Genomic DNA, 22,840 nt, shown 5'->3' with positions numbered 1-22,840 from the left:
CAAGTAGTTTGTTGATTGGCACAGGTGAACAGTTTTCAAACAAGAACTTCTTGAATAATTGTACTGCAGTAGTCAAAACATGTTTTCATTTATTCATGCCAGTTGATCTGTCAGTAAATGAGCAACAGTGACATTATTTCCCATTTGCCCTTGGTTAACAACTCCAGAACTGGCCACAGCTATTGTAGGTACTTCATGCTCAAATATTGCCATGTTATGAAGTAGCGCTTTAGGATAAAAGCTACTGATATCTACTTCTCATGAACAGGCAACTCAAAGGATTTTCTGCCTGTAAATTTATATAATTAATAACATTATTCTCATGTTTTTGTTTCAGTAGACCACAGAGCTCTTGCCAATTCATGAATCAGCTTCAAGATCTGTTCACGTTGGAAGATATTCAAGTTGTAAGGAAAAGAAAATACTCACTTAAGTTTAAGGTCAATGATATTCCACATTAAATATGTATTAAAATACATCAGTCACATTAAATACTCCAGGAAACTTTATTGGTTATGCTCAATTTTTACACATACATACTCTCTCTCTCTCTCTCTTTATATATACACACATGTATTTATGTATATGCATACACATTTCCCCCCAGCTATTCTTCAATCCTCTGGCAGTATAACTGTAAAATCACTGAGATACTGTATGTGCCTCATTCTTGAGTCTGATTGATATCACATGAACTTGGAAAGAAACAGGAACCTGTTTCTAATTAATAAAGACACAAAAGTGTTTACGTAGCAGGAAAACCTAGATATGTTATTATACCCAGAGCCAGTGTGGTTTTGTCATCTGTATGTTAAACTGGCATGGCCAAGTTGGATTAAACACAGCACGGCATCTGCAAGCCATTTACATACTTTCAAATGTCACAGTGATAAACACACACAGCTCTGTGACAATCTGAGGGCTACATCAGATGAATGAAGAGAAAACATTCACAAATGAGTAGGTCTATTTATGAAGGAAACAATCATAGAATTCCTTAGATTGAAATTATGGGGGGGTAGGAATGGAAGAAGCCTAAAACATATTCCTAAGGGCTTAGGCAGCAATTATATTTTGCTCTCATTATCTCAAAAGTATCCCTGCCACACATACTGTTCAGACATTATTGCTTGTCCATGGAAATATGTTTTGCTTTGAAGGTAAGTATCTCTCCTTCTTACTTTAGATATCCCCTAAGGAGCAAGAAAAAACAGCCACTCCCAGACTACATTTACACACTGTGGCCAACTCCAATGTAGAGTCCTCACAGTAGAATTACAGTTTGAAGTCTTTTGGAGCAAGCTTAGGGTACTGGTAGCCTCTAATCTGCTTTTGTACATTCATATATGCTCTAGAAAGGGCTAGAAGGATGTGGTGTAATTTATGAGGAATGTGTTTGGACAAGCAGTCTACATTACGCACTTGGCTATCATCAGCCTCTTTATATTATTTTTAAAGAGCAGAGTAGTCAGTGCATATAAAAATACAGCAACTGTCTCCTTCAAAATAGAAAAATATGTACACTTGCAAGAAAAATGTTAATCTGTCAGGCTACAAATTATATCGATATTCCTAACTTTCACATCAATGGAAACTGTAAGCTGATTGTTCACTGATGACACCTCTTGCAAAGACAGTTGAATCATCTCTGGACAGTTGCTATTTACTCAAAAGTTATAAGCATATTTTTAGAGCTGAATTTACAGAACCTACATTCTTTAGTTCAAAGAATCTCCAGTCAGATCCAGAAGAGAAAAGTCAACCATAACCAGATATGCAGCCCACAGGTAGGTAGCAACTGTACATTCCAACCAAGCTCAGACCTCTTCTAATTTAGAGTGAAAGAAGTAGGGATGAAAGAAAGCCCTGACTAGCTTGAAGATTATGTGAACAAAAACAGCTGCAACTTCTTGCCACAAAGTCTTCAGCAATTACAGCGTTCAGGCTTGGCCTAAATGTTGCAGGACAACCATGATAAAAGGGATGCACTGCCTTCAAGCTTTTATGGGACTGGAAAAAGCAAAGGTATCATTTTTGTTCTGTCTGCTCTCTCATCTCTTTAATAGCCATGTATTACTATAAATTGAATTGAGTTGGAACGTAGACCCTACTTTCAACATTACTCTCACTTCTTAGAGGAGGCCTCTAAAAAACTGAGCGCAGTTTGCTGAAATGCTGCCAGGCACGAAGAGTCTGGAAGAAAAAAGAGTAATATAAACAGCAAAAAAACAGGTTAAACGTTGCATATATGAGCAAGGACAAGCAATATGAATTAATGTCTCCCTCAGTGTCCTGCAAAATTATAACTACTCATTCTCTCAAATGACAAACTTCTGGGCACTTGTCATATGACCAAATACAGGGATGAGTCAATCAAGCCTGGAGATACTCATGGAGCTAAGCAACCAAAGGTTTTATGTGTTAGTGAGCACTGATAAACACATTCAAGAATCATCTATGTATGTTTCATATGTATAGGAATTTTGACAATTCAGCAAGGCAAATTGAAAGAGGATCTTGAGAACTGTAATTTGTCTCCTTGTTAGGAGTAAAAAATCAGCTGTAAAGACAAAGCAAACACAGAGCCCTTAGACCAAGAGGGTCAGAACTGAATTCAGAGTAGTATCACTGTTCTAGTGCACCTCCATAACATGCTCCACCATCAGGCTTGAACCTGCATTACTAACTTCTGCTTTAACTACTTATAACAGATTGGAAGGGAAAACCTCCCAACAGGGATATATACTAATTTACTGAAAACCTGCAGGGACTCAGTAAAAACTACAATACAATAAAACATGCCCTGGAATTTTCAGAAGACAAGCAGGATTTGATAGAAAACAGGTACTCCCGAGCCATCACTATTCCTCTTTGCAGACATTCAAGCTCTGTGGAAAAAGGCAACATTCTCATTTGTGAAGTGGATCCAATTTTTCAACTGGGCTGCTGTCCAAATTCATGTAACTTCCTCAATTAATTTCCCATTTCAGCTTTGTGGAAGTGGATTTTCTCCACTGACCAAATTTGTTATTTTGGTTATTCACCACTTCCCAAAGTAATGGAACGTTATTCACTTACATGGTGGAGGTTTTAAACCATGATTCTTCACAACACTGAGTTTACTTCATTTGCAACTGATCAAATGCTGTCAGCGGTGTGGAATTTTGTTCAGTTCTCAGTTCACTATTATGCAGTAATGGTTAAATTAATCATTGATGTGAACTTGAAAGCTTCAGAATTTTATTTTTAAAATGCTGTTCCCAGCTGCAGTCGATTCAGCTTTTTGCACACGGCATGATGATGCATCTTAAATATGGTAGAATTCAGACAGCAGCTTTTAAAGTCTTGATTTCATACAGAGTCCCTCAGTCCTCTCTGCTACTCTTCTTGGACCAGACATATTTCCTGGGCAATCACTTGATACACAACAACCTCAGTCACCATCAAGAACTGAAATAATTGAGCTAGCTGATATGCATAGATCACTTTCAAAAATCAGATGAAGCTTAACAGCATTCTTTGCTGAGAAGTAATAGAAAATATAGCCTGACAAGTTGTGTGGCATTGTAAAGCTACTGCAGCATTTACAGAACTGACCTAATGAACCTAACAATTCAACCAAACAATACTGAAGTAATGAAAACCAGCATAGCAATTCTAAATCAACTTCTTATGAAAAGTTAAGCTATTCGAAACTTTACAAAAGCAACACACTCACATAACACTCAGATAACATCATTTAAAAATCAGAATAACACTGCATAGTTTTAAAGAGACATTATTAACGATATAGAATACATAACATATCTGTAAGAAGCTTGCTTGCACCTCTAAATCCTTTGGGTCTTAAATTGGAAGATTCTTTCCTGCTTTAAGCACATTTCCTCTGCGTTTCATGAGGTAGGGGCTCTCTGCTGCTTGAGGAGGCTCCCTTTACAGAATGTTGAACAATGAGTTTGGAAAAGTTTTGACTGATAATAGCTTACACATGGTGTTACAGAGGAGTCTATTTTAAGTATCTTTCTTCTCTGAGAAGGGATTTTAAAGAGGTGCCATGTGTTCCAAACTTGCTGGCAACGTGTTGAGCTTTCTCAGAGCCTTTGGATCTCGCTCTTGAGCTTGCTGTGGAAACATACGAGCCCACTCTAGCCCTTACTAACATTCAGAGACTGGCGGGAGTACATTTTATTTCCAACACATGTGAGGTTTGGAGAGTGCTCCAGTACTGGAGCATAACAAGCAATTCTAAAGAGGAATGCTAAAAAATATTTGTTGTTAGGTACATGGATAACAGAGCACAATAGATAAATTTCATCCACATAAAAGTATAAATAACAAAACTGTCATCATTTCTGACTACTCCCCTCCTGAGTGTAGGAGTATTTAAAACTTACCATACATTATTACAAGGAAATAACAATTAGCTACAGACATTCTGAAAAGGATTTGATCAATTATCAGGGAAAAGAAGGAGCATGAAACCTTTTTATTAAGATGAGTCTTCATGCTTTCCTCACTTTTCATCAAGTTCCAATCTAAAAGATAACTTTAAAGGCATTATACTGAAACATTGCCTTTCAGATAGCAAGTTCACATTTCCAAACATCACCTAGGATTCCAGGAATTATTCTTTCAGCAAACAGGCAGGGAGGACAGAATGACCTTGCAACGTTTCAGCTTCATGAGAGGTATCTGACAACTTAAATTTTACCTGAGATTTCTAAGATGTTGAAACATTTCTATTTAATTTCCTTCTCTAAATGGTTGCACTAAATTCATGAAACTATTTCTAATCTTTGTCATACTGAAAGGTGAAATAAACCTTACCAATTTTAGTGATTACAAAAATTTCTGGGATGAATCTAAGATTATCCTTATCAAATCTTGTAAGAAAAGAAGCATTCATTTGTAAACATCTATAGCTATGACAAATTGCTTGAAACAAAACCAAAAAAAAGCATGCAGATGTTTTTTTCTTTTGTTTATGAATTATCTCTAAAGTAAATGTTTTCAACAAATACATTACCAACACTGTTCACGTACAAAATTAAGTTCTCACAATAACAAGATCACTAACAACTATCTGCCATATGTGACCAACCATTCCACAAACCAGACAACAGCACTCCTGATTTCTGCACATCTACAACTTCAGTAAAGGAAGCAACATAAAGGAGTTCTAAGTGGCTGGAGTGGGAAGGAAACAATGAACCAATCTACCTTCCTTTAATCATAAACCAGGTGCTTTGTTTTCATGTACTGAGAAACAAAAATACAGATACAGAAAAATAACTTTAAGATATTATTTGATTGACATTTCTCCTTTATAGACACATATGCTGATAGCTTTTTTGTAGTATTTGCTCACTTGTAAGTCATCTATTTGCTTTACTTACCCCACAGGGCTTTTGACATCATGATCAAACATCAGTGTTTTATTAGATGATTCTTCACTACGATGGAAAAAAAAAAAAAGATGGTGGTCACCAAAACAGCAAATTATAGAAGTTACCAATTTTATTTATTTAACTTCTTCAGTCTTTGCATGCTTTTTTCAAACTTTAACTATGAATGAACTACAGGCTAATTCTGTAGACACACCAGGCCAAAGTTATCTCTAAGATAAATTAAATCCACCTGAATTTTAATGCAAAATAATGAAAAACTCATGTGCATATCTATCTATCCCAAGGTCAATATTTTTGAAACTTCAGGACAAAGGAAGCATTGGTGGTGCCTTCTGTCTGATACAAATAAATGTTTTACTAAGGAATTTAACATCTGTGAATTCCTAATGCCAGTAAGCAAACCAATGAACAAACGCCAACGATTTAGCACTGGACAATTCATAATGTTAGCATCATCGCTTGCATTTATCACTACAGACAATCATGCTCCTCAGTCTTTTATGTTACGGGTGACTGTACTGCATTCCTAGCAATAGCTTGGAGCATCAAAACTCCTAGTTAAGGCAGGAACTTTGGTAGAATAGACTTGAGCTTTCCATCATGGTCATGACATTATAAAGGACAAACATCTCAGTGTCTCACTGAGATGCTCCATGCTTTATTTTGTAAATAAGTATTTTTGCATTGTGCTATTTCCCATACACTCGTGGGAACTCCTGCTTGCTTCTCAGTAAAACTTTAATGTTATCTCCTGAGAAAGAATGTGCCTAGAGTTCTTTTTAGCATGTGGAAAAATGGTATTTTGCAGACTTGGGGAATATCAAAGAGCCCACCCACTAACCCCTTTATCCTGATACTTCCATCTCCAGGAATTATGTTTACAAAGAAGGCCATTCTTTTCCCTGGAAGAAAGCAGGGACAGGATAAATGTTACCACCAGGGAGCATTTTATATTCTTTCTAAACAGCGCATTCAAGCTAGTGCATGCAGACTCAGAAAATGTAACTGCTATGCTAAGGAAAAATATATGCTTTCCATACAGAAACAATAAAAATGTTCCAAAACTGTCCTTCGAGATTCTTTCTTTTTCATTTGGGAAAATCATGTAGAACATGCCTGCCCCAACTGGTGCTGCATTGCTCCTTGCAGCACTCCAAAGCAGCACCCTCCTCAGAGAGCTATGCTCATTACATCCTATCCCTCTTTTCTTCCCCAGGAAATGTTCCCTAGTCCACAAAACCAGTTTGAAACATCATTGCTCTTTTCCTTGTCCCCCCACCACATGAAATAGGAGCACTTCAGGGAGCAGTCATACACCACATTTATCCCGAGCCCCTTTGTTACAAACCAGACAAGCTCATGGCCCAACTGAGCCATGCTGGAAGACAGCCGGGGTCTTGCACAGCTGGAAACATCGCACCTCAAAACCCAGCACCACAACTGATTATCTTCAAATCAACAACATCCTTTCCCTAAACATATGAAACAGACAACTCTAAAACTAGCGCTCGGAAAAACCTGTGACTGTCTTCTAGAAAAAAAAGGTTTTATTGTTGTGTGTGCACTTTTTGTTTGTTTTATAAATGAATAAAGATAAGCGACAATCAGTTGGCTTGTGAAGAATCAACAAGTGGGTTTACCAACTGAAAGTTGATTTGTAACAAAAATAATCATGTGTGGATCTTTGAATCTTCATATATGAATGCTTACTTAGGAAGGTGGGGTTACAGCCTGTAGTACAATGGATACAAAAATTATAGATGATGTTCTGCACAGGAGAACATGAACTGAACACTTTAAACACAAGGGTATCCATCCTGATCTCATTTCTGCACAAGAGAATGTTATGCATTCTTACGCATTTCTTTTGGACAATATAATTTTAGTATCTTGTGAGGAGTTTTGTGAATAGTCATACATAAATTTAAAAAAAAGCCACATATTTAAGTGGACTACTGAGACTGCCAGTGATCCCAGTGTATTCAAATTTTCCTGTGTTGGGAGGAGAAATATTTTGCCTTCCCAAAAGGAAAGAAGAAAGCCCAAAGGTTTGACTCCTAATAGCACTTTAAAATCTTCCTTACCACAGAAGGTAGAAAAGCATAAGCCTCAGGTGACAGCAGCAGGCACAATTGGATTTAAAAGGCTTTGATTTATGAAGTACAGTTTGGGCAAGGCTGCTACCCACTCCTTAAAGTACATTGCCCTGACAGAAAAATGGATCTTAACTGCCAGTGCAGATGGAAAGATATAAAGTCCTTCCTTCCTTCCACATGGAGAGTCAGCTAGCTCAGGCAATTACATTATATGTATTTACATATGTAAAATATGTATATTATCTCCATCTGCAAACAAGTTTCAGCGGTGTTACTGAATCCTGCTACCAATTGTTATGCCTCACACAGGTCTGAAACCTTCCTTGAAGCATATGGATTAATTAGTCTCAGCAGTACTGGATAACACACAGTCCTAACCCCCAAACACACAGAAAAACTTCAGAAAGATGCCTTCAATGAAAGTACATACTCAAAGTAAGAATAACACAAAATAGTTTGCAGAGCATTGGTTTTTTTTGTTTGTTTTGTTTTGTTTCTTCCACAAATATTAAGCTATTTCCACAATTTTTGACTGCATGAGATAATTTCTTGCATTTCCCAAAGCCAACAACTGCTGGGCGAGGCTGGCATGTGAGCAAAGGACCCAAAGATTTTCGAGCAGTCCATACTCTTTTTTGAATCAGTTCTAAGACATGCTCTTTTAAACAAAAAAGAAAAAGCAGAGGGAATAGGTAGTCAGGGGGGAAAAAAAAGGAGATGAGTACACCTCACTTCTTTCTTTGGCTTGTTTCTGGTGTGGGCAGTAAGCAGCACTGTGCTAACTACTGCCACATGTGGATCCTGAGAAGCATCACATCCTGCAGCAGTATTCTAATTACAAGGATGAGCACAGAGAGTTTTTGTCACCACTGGCTATTTTCTGTTTTCTGTAAAAGAGGAACAGTGCTCTTTTGTTAACCAGAGACCTACATGAGGCTGGAAGTATCTTCTGCTTTCCTTTTCTAAAGTTTCAGAACAATTAACAAGAAGGTTGGGTTATAGTGTATAAGATGAAGCTTTGAGGTAAACTCACAAAAAGGAGTGCTTATAAGAGATACCAGGGCTGCATTTCTCCTATTTTAGCTAGTAATACAGAGCATAAGTCTCTGAACCAAAATGCTATGAGTTGCACTATTTCAAAGTCTGCCGCTTTATATCAGTGTCCTGCAGTAACCTTTTCTTCTTCCCCCATCTTGACTGCCAAGAAGTCTGAATTTGGCTTTTTATACATCCCAGAGGACTGTTATACAGGAAAAATAACTATAGTGTAGAAAAACAGGCCACTGACACTTAAGTCTTAAGTCAACATTAGAAAAGGAAGCTTTAGTCTGGTATATAGGTCAGCACAGTATTTGAAGCACAAACACTGGGCAATTTGATTCATGGAGAGGGCTGGCTCAGACAGTAGAGCTCCTCTCAAGAAACCACAACACACAACTATTCTGAGCAGCCAGGCTGCTCTGCATGTAACACCTTAGAACCATTCACTGTTCCAAAGCCTTGCAAGAATAGAACAGATGTGGTTTCACAGCAAGCAGAGCTTATCTCTCATCACTGGATGCAGCTCAAAGTCATTGCTTCTGTTCTGAGACAAAGCAACACACACAGTAAGACTCAAGAACACATTCCAAGCAGTCCTTATAACAAACCAAACTGGGGAACAGTCTCAGATCTACAAAAGGAATCTAAATCTGGAGTCATAAAACCTGCAGTGTGATAGGCCTGATTCCAGGTTCACAGGGGAAAGCATCACCAAGGAGGGGTCTCCAGAAAGAGATCCTTCCCCAGTGGCAGTCAGCCCTTCAATAAGGTCTAAGAGAGGGGCAGCCAGGCTGCACTCCTTCCAGTCACACAGCTGAACTGCCTCCACCTGTGTCTCAGGGCTGACCAGGTTCTTTCCCCAGGTGCTCAATCAGGGGTTCAAGCCATGACTCAGTTCCCATGCAGCATCACGACTGCCTAAAAACAATAAGTCACTGAAAACCCCTATGTGCTCAGGCCTGTGGACAAAATTAAATGGCTTTGTCTTTTCTTTCACAAGAAGAAACCAAGGGTAATACTTTTGAAAAGGCATAAGCAACTGATAAATCTGAAGTGCCTTCTTTTACACACCTGATTCCTATAAACCTGCTTTCAAAAACTGGAATTTGAGTTATTGTGTGACAATGCTGGAGAAAAAAAAAATGTAGCTTATATCCTACAGAAAAATTGAGACGTCTTAAAAATGAAAATTAAGATTTTCACCTGTGTTGCCATACATGCTAAAAGAGAGGTGAAAAATCATGAAAAGACATAACTCAGTATGATCAGACTTTCACTGTGTGCAGCACATAAAATAATGTTTCCCGGAATGCAGCATGTTAACTCATTTCTACCCTGTAAAAGCACTATCTGAAATTATATCTGTTCCAGTACAGAACTGTGCATTATCTCAATCACAGTATTAAGTTAAAATCACGGGTAAAAGGTTAGTTAGAGCTTCATTAGATGACATAGAACAACCAGAGCCCAAAAAAGCCAAATACATGCCTTGAAAGCATGTACCAAGGCAGTACTAATACTGGAGGCAGATCGTGGACAGCCAGAAAATATGAAGCAGTGCACAATCACAATAACATACAGTTGTTCTTTAGGAATTTCATTATACCTAAGAGCTAAGCATAAGGAAGGTAGGTAAAGTGAAACAAAGCTTTAAATGGTATGATTATTTTGCCATGTCATACATTTATACATGTCTTCTGGCCCTTCTGAATAATTCATGCCTTTTGACACAAGGCATCCCATTCAAAAAAACCATGTAACGAAAACCTGCCTAATGATGCCTGCATGCAGCTCTACAGTGCAGTTTAAGAATTCCAGCAGGTCCATTTCAGTATAATATCAATCACTCAGTAGCTTTCACACTGTCTGAAGATACTCCATACAGCACACTCTGCTCTTGCCTTGGAGGACAAAAAAAAAAAAAAAAAAAGAAGAATTACAAATCCAAATCTCTCTTCCCAAGGAAAAAAACTTCTATCTTCTTGCACACTTTCTTGGTGTCATTCTCATTTGCACTGGTAAAAGTCACCATTAAAAACACTGGGATGGAGTAAGGCACTGAGAATCTTTGATCTGCAGTTAGGGCCAGACACTCAAATATCCACTGAAAATGGAAAAGTGTGGAATACAAAAGCTAAAACAAAAGAACAAGCAAAGAAGCATAAGAAATTAACTGATTCTGCTACAGCAAACCTTTGGATCGATGCGCAAATGCACGTAGTTGATACATACCAGAGACCGCCAAATGAGAAAAGGCATGCAAATAAAACATGACTCAAAATAATTCACGCGAAAATGACAGGATATGAGCAATTTCAACCCTGTGAATATCAACTAGGAAGCACTGCAACATTTAGAACTGTGATGGCAGAAGTTACAAGGTTATACAGTGATTCACTTTGTGAAGTTTGGTGGATGCAGCATTTAGAAAAAAATACAGGAAAACATTTCCAGATGTCTTCAACAGTAACCAGGACTATCAGCTTCAGAACATCCGAAGTGACATGACCAAGTCACTTCCCTTCAGTACCCATATGTGCAATTACTATGCACTCAGTCAAGGCACACTGCAATATGATGTTAAGACTTCAAGAAAAAATGAAAGAGAAATGCGGGCAAGGAAAATGGAAACACGTGGAGATGTATGTATGGATTTCACACCAGTCCATTCAGGACCAAGTGAGGAACACGGAGATCTGACACACATCTGGAAGAAGCATATATAATCTGGATAAAATCTCCAAAATAGTTCTTCAAATCAATCAGTGAGAATGTGAAAATGGCGAAACAATTCCATATGATGCTGTTCACAGAGAACACAGGAAACATAGTCCACTAGGGGGAAATACAGAAGATTATTAAAACAGGCAGCCTGTTGTGAATGTAAACAAAAATTTAAAAGATATGAGAAAAGGATTTCAAATTCCCCCACACTATCTCTTACAAACAACAAAGCGCAGCAAACCAGCTAGACAAAGCAAGCAACAAATCCATTTAAGTCCTTGGCTTCGTACATCGTTCTACACCCAAATGGTACAGACAAGGCTAAGCAGATGTCCAGCAACAGTTCAAAAAAGTTTAGCAGTAAGGAAAAATCAAGTTACAAGGCCACCATCTTCATAAAGCAGCACAGAAGCTAAAGGAAAAAAAGTAAGCATTTGTGCTCACAAAATTGGCTAGGTGAGTGCTTTTGAATGAACAGAAATTTTACATATCAGGCCTTGAATTAGCCACTGTACAAATCAGATTGCAAACTGAATACATTGCTCTCATGAGAAGGCACTGACTGTGGCTAAAAAGAAAGAACAAAGGTCTTGCATCATAGATTCTGTTGTTTATTTAGGTTGTCAATCTATTAGTTGAAAGAATAATTTCTCATATAATTTCTGATATGATTTCTCACATGAGGTGGTATCCAAACGAGTACAACACTGAAATTTTGGAGAAAATTTAACATTTAAATGACTTTTAACAGAGGTCAGTAGAAAACAACATCCACCCAGAACACTGGAGAGGGTCTCCATGATTTTATTTTGCTCAGTTTTTCAAAACATACTTCCCACCTCAGGGCTGTTACAGCTTCTGTTCTGAAAAGTCAGTTTCCTCTTTACTTGAATCTCACATTACCAACAACCTTTGGTCTCCTTCCTCTATTCCTGCTATTATAATTTCAGTTTTTTGCCAGAAGAAGCCATTAGATGACTTAAGGAAATCTCTGGTACAAAGCAAGGACTACGTTTCATGCAGCTGCCCCTGCCTGAAACCCACACGCTTCAGTGAAATAAAAGCAAGAAGCTGCAAAATGAAGGAGATCTGATACTTCAGGGTCTTCTGTGCCTCAGGAGACCTCAGGGTCTCAAGCTGTGCCCAAGGACACCGTACTGGAAGAAAACTGACTGGAAGAGACACAGTAATGATTTCATGAGGAATGACAGCCTTCGCTGCAGAGGAAGATAATGAACCTTATCAATTTGGCATTCAGAAGAAATCTTCTTTACAATCCAGGAACTGGAACTATAACCCAAAACACGTGAGAATGATTTATCAGAAGGAATCTGGCTTTTTTTTCCCTCAGAAGTCTATAATATTAGCAGCGGAAAAACTTTTCCATCCCTAACTGCTGGTTAGGGAGTTAGAATAAAAAACAAGCAAACAAAAAACAGAGACAATGTGAAGGGTAACAAAAAACCACCCTCCCTTAAAACACAAATCACGATACCAAAAGTTTTATTATAATTACTGTTTTAATGCAGAACTCTCTGCTGAGACAAAGATGAAGGCCGACATGAATTTGGCGTTAAAATATCACCCATTAATTTGCTTCTAAAACTGCACTACAGTGTTAAGTTTTAAGTATATCCCCAGTGTAATAGTTTGGAATCCAAGCCACAGTGAGTTTACCACCTTTACAAGTACTTGTACAAATGTTTTACCCTCCTCTGAGACCAAGAGCTGGAACATGATAGCAAGAGTGCAGTCACGCAGCTTAATTCTCTCAATGCTGGGTTGCACCATGCTTGAATGACAGCAGCAGGAATTATGTCTTTTGAAAGTACTTCTCAGCAGAAGTAAAATGGAAATCCTAACCCTTGCCAACAAACACTGCACGCTACACCCAGAGGATTAGTGATTTCTTATGGGTTTCTAAGGCAGAAGCTGTGGGAGCAAAAAATAAGATAAGAAAAAGGCTTTTAAAAAACATTTTGTTCTACCTATGAAAATACCTGCTACCTCAGAAAACAGCTGGCTTAATGCTAATGACAGGAGCATAGGGAACAGGCTATCGGCTCAGAGGGTTCTGCTATAGGGAGCTTTGGCCTCAAGTGAAGATAGAAGTTAGGCCAATAATAATTAAAAAGCACAAAGTGCTTGCCTGAGCTCATTATGGATTTTAATAATATATGTACTTTGAACATAAAAGAAATGAGATTTCAAGCAGCTGTCAATCCAGGACAGACCACCTTCTGACTCAGTTTCCACCCTGATCAAGCAAGCAGTGATTAAATGTTCACTTGTTCAACGGTCAATGCCTTGCATGACATGAGTTATGCATGACATGAGTTATGGGCTACACAAATTCACTTCCATTAGCTTGTTCTTCATTTCATACTGCAGTTCCTCAACTCTCTTTCCTCCAAACATAAATAAAAATCCCAAATCATTACTCATATTCTCAATTTATAAGACCATATATACATTAAATTTAAAAAAACAAACAAACAAACAAACAAAAAACATCAGAACTACTGACCTGGCTGTACTATAGGTAGGAAAATAGAAGATTCCAAACCAGCGTAACACCCGGGAGCACAAACTACCATGCTAACAGACCCATGGGCTTTAACAAGAATACTCACATGCTCAAATTGCACCGCTGAAGCTTTAGGTCTCCAGATTGAGCAGCTGGTACTTAAGTTACGGATGTTGCACGTGCCAAGTGGTTTCAGAAAATTCAAAAGAGGGATTATCAAGGTATTCCTTCTCTTCACAACCTTTTTCATTCCTGATTTCTAAGATTCTGCTAGTTTCTAATTACCATAAGGCAGAGACAACCCACAGCTGCTCTGATTTACTGTAACTTTACCTGGGCAGTTTCGCAAACATACTGTGAAATCTCTGCAACCTTACATTTGGACTTCAGTTCCTATTTTGGAAATCCAGATAGTTCCCTCATGCACAAATCAGAGTACAAGAATAGCTTATTATGTAAAAGGTTACTGTCAAATGCAACATATAATCTAGACAAATGTTAAAGTCAACACTTGCCTCCTACACACACTAAATCTCATCCTTCAGGCTAAGGGCTATGTCCTTGCTGAGACACCATCTCCTCTGCCAGGTGCAACGGTTAGCAGATCAGAGACAGAAAATTTCCAACACTAAAACATTAGATTTGTCCATGTGGACAAACTTAACCTGACAGCTCTGTGATCTGACCTTGCTTACATGTGTATTTTGCTTGCTTGTCCTGTTCACATCGCTCAGTTCCTGAACACTGTGAAACAAAACTCGCTATGAAGAGTCCTATTCTGTGATAGAAGAAGGAGAAAATGGCACACACGGGAAACTACAACACATCTAATTTTAACTCGCTTGTATTTCTGAGGGAATCAGTCCAAAGGCAGCAAAAAAGCTACACTCCGCTCCTCCCATTAAAGCTCATGACAATCTTCCCACCAACTTCAATAGGAGCTTACTATGAAAAAGTATACATCATTTAAATATGTTTAAGAGACATAGTTGAGGAGTGTTTTCAACAGTGCTACAGCTGTACAGTGACTTATTCAACACTCCTATATAGCAGGATTGTAAGAAAAATGGAAGAACAGCACATCAACAGTGGAAAAGGTGAAAGATAAGGAAGTATATCCGTACAACATATTGTGGGCAGTACTCATTGTGCAACTCCATTTAGGCCAGCTGCTTTTCCCTTAGAAGAATGAAAGCACAGCTGTACAGGCAATGCTCCGTTTGCTAACAGCTAAATGCCTCTTCCTGTGCTTGGTGCAATGCTTATAAGCCAAGGCTTCAGATCCGCACGTGAAAGAGGTAAAAACAGAAACACTCCTCTAGCACGTGCTTGTATCCCAACCCGTGCAAGCCAGAGACATGATAAGCACACAGCCTGCAAAGAATCTAAAAGGCCCCCAACGTGCAGCCAGTGTGGCTGCAGCACATCAGACAGAAAAGGAGTTTAACCACAACACAACTAAAGGAAAATACTGAACTCACTCACTTTTGAAGGGCAAACAATTGATTTTCACTTCTGAGCAATTTTGCATTGATAAGACTTGAAAATAACCAAGTACAACCCCCCGTAAAGATAAGGTTACACTTGAACATGCCTTGTAGACTGAAAAAAGCTGACTGTAGACTCCAAATTAATCAGGACAACACTAGGAAAAGAATCAAAATCAACAGGATAAACATACTTTAAAATGTGAATACAAAACTAAGGTTTGCTGTGTCAGACACTGAGGTGCCTGAATGAATTCACATCTACAACTCATCTTTCGTGCTGTGAAATCGTCACTTCTCTCTGGCACTGCACAGAGAGATGATGCTATGGCTGATTCAGGATGAAAGCCCGTAAGAACATCAAGACTAATGTTCTTAAATCTAAATGACTTAAACAGCACTCGAATAGGAATAAGCACCTCTACTATTTTATCTTTTATCCTGCTTACATTCATTAATGTTAGCCACTTCCCAGCTGTGTAACCAAGGCCATCTACTGGTGAGTGAGATGTGCAAATTAATGGGGCCTTGTTGGCCAGAGTTAATTGACACTCGTCAAAACCTAGTTGGATTTGAACTGAAAATGTACCAAGCAGCTGTTTACAATTGAGCAGTGACAGTAACAGGAAACATGACCAGAGTTTCTGATGAATGTACAGTCTTCCCAAACCCTGTACGAACCTAAAGAAGCACCTTTTTACTCAATGAGAAGGATGTGGTATTTTACATCTCACAGTTCAGTCCTAGTCCAGACACCTTGTAACCTCAATGCTCTGTGTAAAATGAATCAGTAACTTCAGCCTGGCTAACAGGTATGGATTTTACCCTAAAACTCACTAACAAACCTAGTAACACTGTTTTCAAGAATTACTACAGCCTGTGTGAAAAAGTCTGCAAATATTCTAGATTTGTATGTATAGGATGCATAGACTGTAAAACACAACTACAATTGCCCATGAGTTACAGCAGCAAAAATAGAAGTCAGAAAAGGAGATGGAAGGCAAATAAAGCAAACTCAAATCCAAACACACCTCTAAAGTGATGTCTAAGACAAGATAAGCAAGATAATTTAGGAGCAAGAACGCATGCTGTGACACAGAAGCTCAGACTGTTCTAGTGATCCCATTCAGCATTTTTGGGGTAGTACATTCATTCTTCAACATACATTTATTAAGTCGAGAACTAACCCTGGATTTACTTTATTTTTCCCTTATTTTTGGCAGGAAGCATAGCAAAACCACACACAGTATGGTACATGTACTTCTTTAGAATGTCTATTGCTTATTTCTAAATCAGGAAAATATCTCTAGCAAAGCATCTTTCGCACTTTTAAAAAACACAAATTATTTGTATCAGTTTTGGATAAGTTGTTTGAGTGGCATCACTGGAAACCGCTGAAGTAAAGGACAATATTCTTCCCCAACTTTGACTGTAAGTCTTGGATCAGAATTACGTAAAACAACCCCATATCCTTTTAGCTATGAGAACTTGGGACAGTCTTCATAGTATCTACCAAGGTATTCTTTAGGAGTTAGCTTGAATACACTAAATCCATTTTGTACCTTAGAGTGGTAGGAGTAGCTACATTTGGGCTGGCAATGCAAAACCAGAAGGTTTATTTATTTATTTATTTTAACCTTGAACAACATCAGAGAGAAGAATTTCCACACCACCCAATAAATAATACTGGTTTAAGTCTTGCAATTAACATGCTCTTATCAGAGATTTTCAGAAAAGAAGAAAAAATTTAGAAGTTTAAGATAATTGCAGTATTGGATACCAATATATTTAAAACAACTACAGATAATGTTAAAGCATATTTCAAAACCAGTTATAGTTAAAAGAGTGGAAAAATCCCCACAGATAACTAAAAGAATTAAAGAGCTCAAACTCAAAGACCACTGGCATTCTCCCTGTCACATTACCACAGATCTCTATCTCAATTCTGATTAGAAAGAAATGTAAAAGCTTGGTATAGTCATAATATTCACTGATATCTGTTCCATGCAGAACCAACATTCTTAACATACAACTCATGCAATTCATCGTAACTCAGGCAATAATAAGCACTGGAAGTCCAGAGAAGTGTCTGTACTTTTCAGCACAGTACTAAGGCGGCAAGTAAGTCTTATCATCGTAGTTCGAACATTGACTAATTCATTCTTTTATGAAAAAGAAATGTTTACTTCAGGAATGAGAGGAATGGAACAGAGACTACAGAGGCTACAGACTATGACTTGCATTACAAACGTATCTCACATCATTAGGTTAATGCTTTAAGAAATATTTATCTTGCTTGACCTTAGTTGTGATCTATGAGAAAAGTACATTCATCAAATCCTCAGTCCCTCCAAATGTACTCAATTTCATCTCATGACCACAGAAAACCAACCGAGAAGTCACTATTCTTTGTTATGCCAAAACATGGAGAAAGTCTTAGAAAAAGATTATCACATTACATATATAACATGTAATATATAAGTAATATAACTCAATTCTGAAAACCAGTTTTGTCGTAATGCAAAGTAGGGTCAGGAAGTCCAGTTCATCAGATCCTTGTAGATGTGATCAACAAAATAACTGCTACATCCCCACCAACTAGCAAAAAGGAAACACAAGCTTTTTTATGTGTTGTGGATTTCTGGACAATGCATGCACTGGATTACAGTCTAACCGTAACCCCCCTTCTACCAAGTGACCCAGAAAAACGATTTTACATAAGGCCCTGAGCAACAACAAGCCTTTGTACAAATTAAACAAAAGATAGTTCATGCAGTAGCCCTAGAGCCAGCCTGGACAAGATGAGATGTAAAAAATGTGTTCTACTACAAAGTCATAGAGAATGGCCCCACCTGGAGCTGCTGGCAGAAAGCACCAGAGGGGAAACTCAAGGTCAACCATAGGGTTTTGGAGCTGGAACACAATACAGTGTAAATGAAAAAGAGATATTGGCACCATATGAAGGGGTTTGAACTGCTTCAGAAGTGGCCAGTATTGAAACACAGCTCCCCTCTGCACCCTGACCACCTGTGCTGTGCTTATGCCCATTACCATCTAACAACTGTACAAGATTTTTAAAAGGGATTTTAGATTTTCTATGTCGTTATATAATGATTTGCTCATTTCTTCTACAAGCAGTTCCAAGAATTCATTTAGCTATGGTATCAGGTCCTCTTAAATTCAAGTTTTAGACTGATTATTCTAACACAAACTTCTGAACTTGGAATTATCTGCGAGTTACTGAATTGAAAGGAATATCATTTTTATTATAAAAAAATCTACGATCCATTTTCCCAGTGTGATGTTAAAGAGATTTTTTAAATTCCAATCTCACACCAAACACTAATAATGGCTCTAAGTTTCCTAATCTCAAATACATTCAATAATGACATTACCTCAAACTGAACTGTTGAAGATAGACAATCTAAGAAACCCATCTACTGCTATTTCATCTCGCATATTATTCAGTTACATACTGCACAGTCCCTGGGGAAACAAACATATGAAGGTAATTTAGAAGGGTCAGCAGCCATGAAAGTGTTGTAGTAGCATTTCTTTCTTCTCAGAATAAAAGAAGTCAGCATCCCCATTATACTGGCCTTTGTGAAAATGTGCCATCTAAATGCCCTGGATGAGCACTTGTACCAACTAAATCTGTACCAGCCTGTTCCATGGAAAAGGCTTTATTGCAAAGTCTCAGCATAGTGTAAACTTCAGAAACAATTTTGGGTAAATCAAACATACAAAGTTCTTCCCCCCTTTTGGAAAAGAGGAAAAAAAAAATAGACCAAAATATCTGATATTTGTAACAACAGAACATTTATAATGTAAAGATTCTGCAGAAAGCATTTATTCTAATAGCTTTGGATGTTCAATTCGTGTAATTGTCCAGTCTGGTTTTGCTCCTTCTGTAAATTCCCTTTGGAACCTGGAAAAGACAACAAAGGAATCAAAGCGTCATTAAAATTTACCTGATCTTTGAAGAGATACTAATATCAACAAGGAAGAAATTCAGGAAAGAAATACTTCACTTCTGTATTATTCCTATGAAACCTCATAGAACGATGCTTATGCACCAAATAAAAAAATATATATTAATTCTTTACATACTTTAAATACTTAATGAATGTTCTGCACTGACACAACACATATGTTTTCAATTCCAAACTAGTTTCCACACAGCTAGCCTGTGGACATACAAGGGGCAAGGAAACTTACTCATAGTTTGCTGTTAAAATATGTCTTTTTTCCTTAGTGCTTTCGTCTCCAAACACAATCTGGAAGACTTTGGTTTCACCTGGTACTTCATCAGGTAAGTTAGCACCATTCAGATACCAGAAACGCATCAAGATACTGACAAACTTTCTTCCTGTTGAAAATAAAGCATGATGTAGACTTCATGTTTATGAAAAAAATGTATAACAAAATAGTTAACAATAAAGTTGCTTAAAGCAGTACTTGTGCTGTTAAGCAGTAACAAAAATACAATCAGGAGAAAGATATGCAATTTATGAGCTTTTCTTCATTACCTCATGAGAACATATACAATCTAAATGTATAAGAAAGATGGTTATCACAAGGTCAAAAGTCAACTAGTCATACTACAAAAGAAAGTAAAGGAGTTAAATTTCAGAAGTGAACAGGGAAAAAAAAATCTCTACCTTCAAAAGCAGGAAAAAAAGCTCACTTGGTTTGAAAATCTGAAATTCTGATTCCAAGACTCACCTCAACTGTGTTTGACAGAAGACAGCATGCAATATTAGTATTTAAACAAAAGAAAACTTGTTTAAGCTTAACACCAGCTTAAAAAAATAACCAGTGTTCTGTAACTATATCCCATGAAAGCAGAACAGTAGTGAAGACAGTAAAACGTCTTTCATTATCCAGTTTTAATTATTATTCCTGGAACGTATGTATTTTCATTGCTAAAGCAATCAGCCTTCTGCATATAGAACAGTCACTGCTCAAGTGGTTTGAGATTAAAGACTAACAACAGAAAGTCAAAATCATGAAAAAGGAATGAAGGAATACCTACACAGAAGTCAAAACAGTACCATAATTTACAAACAGTATCGAGTTCTGGTTTAAAAGGAAATTAGGGAACTATGTACAGATGAAGTGCAAGTAAAAGAACAAGGAATGAAAAAAATTAAAAAACCCCACTCATACAGAGAGCAACGCCAGGAAAAAGACCACCCATTGCAAAAATGCTTTAGAATTCTAGCATACCATCATCATCGTAGTAAATGCGAACATCTCCTTCTGTTGTGTACATGATTGCATCCATGTCAGCTGCTAAAGCATCCCTATGGTTCTCAGAGAGTGAAGAAATCTTTTCCTTCAACATCTGAAGTACCTAAGTTCAGAAAAACTCGTGCTTAGTTCTTTATTAGGAAGCTGAAGTAGCAACTTTATCTATAACAGTTAATAAAATGAGCTATATTGGAATAACATTTATTTAAGATTGTAAAACATACAGCAAGAATGAGCAAAGCACTGGGCACTCCCAAGCCCTAGTTAACCATACTAAACAAGATCCATTTAATATTCAATTTGGTGAAAATGTTTAGAAAATATACTGTCAAAGCAGGAGTTGCATAGCAATGCATGTAAGTCCAGAAAATACCAGTTAAGTTTGCTTCCACAAAGATACTTACACTCTGCCTTTGCACTGCTGACTTCACTATATGCATATTCCTTACGTTTTGATTCAATCATTTCTCAGTTCTCACCAATTTCTTTGTAAATCAGTTCCATTACCACTAAGTTTAACTTTGCCATTTCAGGATCCACATTCCCACTGAAAAACGTTTAGACATTTGCCAATCAGTAAAGAGTGGAAAACCATTCTTTTAGGACTTAACTTACAGATCACACAGTCGTAGCTTTTGAGCATCCTAAGATGTACATAACTGTGTTACGTAGAAAGGACATAGGGCACTAGCAGAACAGAAGCATCACCTCAAGCACCGCAAAACAAGGCACTGCAAGAAAAGACTAAGTCATGCAGCACACCTTTAACTCATATTCAGTTTTTAATTCTAACTTGAACTGCCACTTTTGAAAAACAAATTCAGAGGTTGCATGGAAGTACGTGCATCTTTACCAGAGGACATTAGCTTCTAGTGGATGGCAAGTATGAATTTCACCAACCAGAGCAAGACAGTAGTGTGGTATCAGTCTTGGCTCCTGCACACTCTGATCTGAAGAATTTAAGATGAACAGAGGAAAAGGAGATGCTTTTTCAAAAATCTGTAGAAAAAAAATCACAGTCTATTGCTAACTCTGCTCAGAGAGGAGGTAAGACCATCCAGCACAGATGCACTATAATAGTGCCAAAAATTTTGTAGCAAAGGCATTGGTGGCAATAGCACAAACCAAGCTGAAATCCAGGAACAGGGTGGATACAGCCCTGAAGCATCTTTTCCTCTTGACTGATGCATATGCTACCTCTGTCCCTGGGGAAGACCAAGACAACTTCAGCAATTTGGAATTCATAAATGACAGGTACACTAGAAATCCTTTTGGCAACTGGTCCCTATGCTTAGTGGCAAGAACATTTTTTTGTATCTTAATTTTATTTCATAATAGAAAACATCAACTGGCAGAAATAGAGATGGAAGTATTTACCTCTGCTGAAACCAGGCCGTCCAGCAAGTCAAGTTTACGCTGAGACAGCAGCTGTGAAACAACAGAAAAAGCCTGCAGAAATAAAAGAGAAATACATAAATAAATAATTTGGAGTTTGCTTACTCTTTGGGCAAATACACTGTTATAGGACAAGCTACCTAAACATTGTATGATTTAAGACTTCAACGTTTACAGGGTATATCACCATTGGAACTAAACCAGCATTAAAAAAGGGATTCTATTAACTGATAAAAGCCTAGGAGTTCTTCCCATTTAAAGCACGACAGTTATGGTAAAAGGCAAAAAAGTGCCTTTCTGTGAAAATATCACAATGGCCTACAGATGTTTTTACCCTTTTTTGAGTAATTCAAATGACCCATGTCCTTCCAGCCAATGTTCTCTTGTCCGATTGCCCACTTGCCCAGCCCCTTCCAAAGCCACCTCCCAGTCCCACTCAAAACAGACGCTCAGGACTAAAAAAATTTGTTTTTGAATCTACTGTAGTCCCTAAACGTTGGAGGCACACAGCCTCCCAACTCCCTGAGTTCTGTAGGCAGCGTCACACGCAGCAGCACTTCAGCGTGTCCAAACGGCGCACACGCGAAATGCTGACACCGTGCTTTGAGCTTTACCGCGCGTAAAAATTAACGAGAAAGGAAGAGCAAAGTAAAACAGCGCTCCGCACACGCCGCAAACAGTTTGGCGTGCTTCTGCCCGGCTTCCTCTCGGGTTCCCAGGCACTTCAACGTCCCCCGCTCTCCGTTGCTGTTTAATTAACCCCAGAGCCACCGGCCGGCGCGCCGGGTCTCACCTGCTTGGCGCCGCGCGTGAACTCCTCGATGCTGAACTCCGAGTCGAAGTAGAGGCGGATGAGTAGGTAGTAGAAGCGGGTGCGGAGCCACGCCAGGGGGTTGGTGATGCGCACCA

General features: G+C 38.1%; 1 protein-coding gene across 1 annotated transcript; it reads right to left on the bottom strand.

Moving 5' to 3' along the window:
- Positions 1-17,431: 17,431 nt before the first annotated feature.
- On the bottom strand, positions 17,432-22,834 carry MAIP1 (matrix AAA peptidase interacting protein 1). The gene is made up of 5 exons (XM_003207455.4): positions 22,725-22,834; positions 21,914-21,985; positions 20,513-20,639; positions 19,502-19,652; positions 17,432-19,211 (listed from the first exon to the last, which is right to left on the bottom strand). Exons 3-5 carry the CDS (start codon positions 20,628-20,630, stop codon positions 19,133-19,135), a joined length of 348 nt encoding a protein of 115 aa, XP_003207503.3. The 5' UTR covers positions 20,631-20,639; positions 21,914-21,985; positions 22,725-22,834; the 3' UTR covers positions 17,432-19,132.
- Positions 22,835-22,840: the final 6 nt, after the last annotated feature.

The sequence above is a fragment of the Meleagris gallopavo genome, chromosome 7 (assembly GCF_000146605.3).
Source record: "Meleagris gallopavo isolate NT-WF06-2002-E0010 breed Aviagen turkey brand Nicholas breeding stock chromosome 7, Turkey_5.1, whole genome shotgun sequence".
Lineage (NCBI taxonomy): Eukaryota > Metazoa > Chordata > Aves > Galliformes > Phasianidae > Meleagris > Meleagris gallopavo.
The sequence above is the reverse complement of the archived record's forward strand: the minus strand, read 5'-3'. Positions and strand labels throughout refer to the sequence as shown.

What these genes read in the sequence shown, in the direction of transcription:
- MAIP1 (XM_003207455.4), bottom strand. Translation starts at nt 20,630, where the DNA reads ATGTTGAAGGAAAAGATTTCTTCACTCTCTGAGAACCATAGGGATGCT. An exon ending in CATTTACTACGATGATGATG is followed by an intron (nt 19,653 to 20,512) that starts GTATGCTAGAAT and finishes TATTTTCAACAG; the next exon opens with GAAGAAAGTTTGTCAGTATC. An exon ending in ATTTTAACAGCAAACTATGA is followed by an intron (nt 19,212 to 19,501) that starts GTAAGTTTCCTT and finishes TGTCTTTTCCAG; the next exon opens with GTTCCAAAGGGAATTTACAG.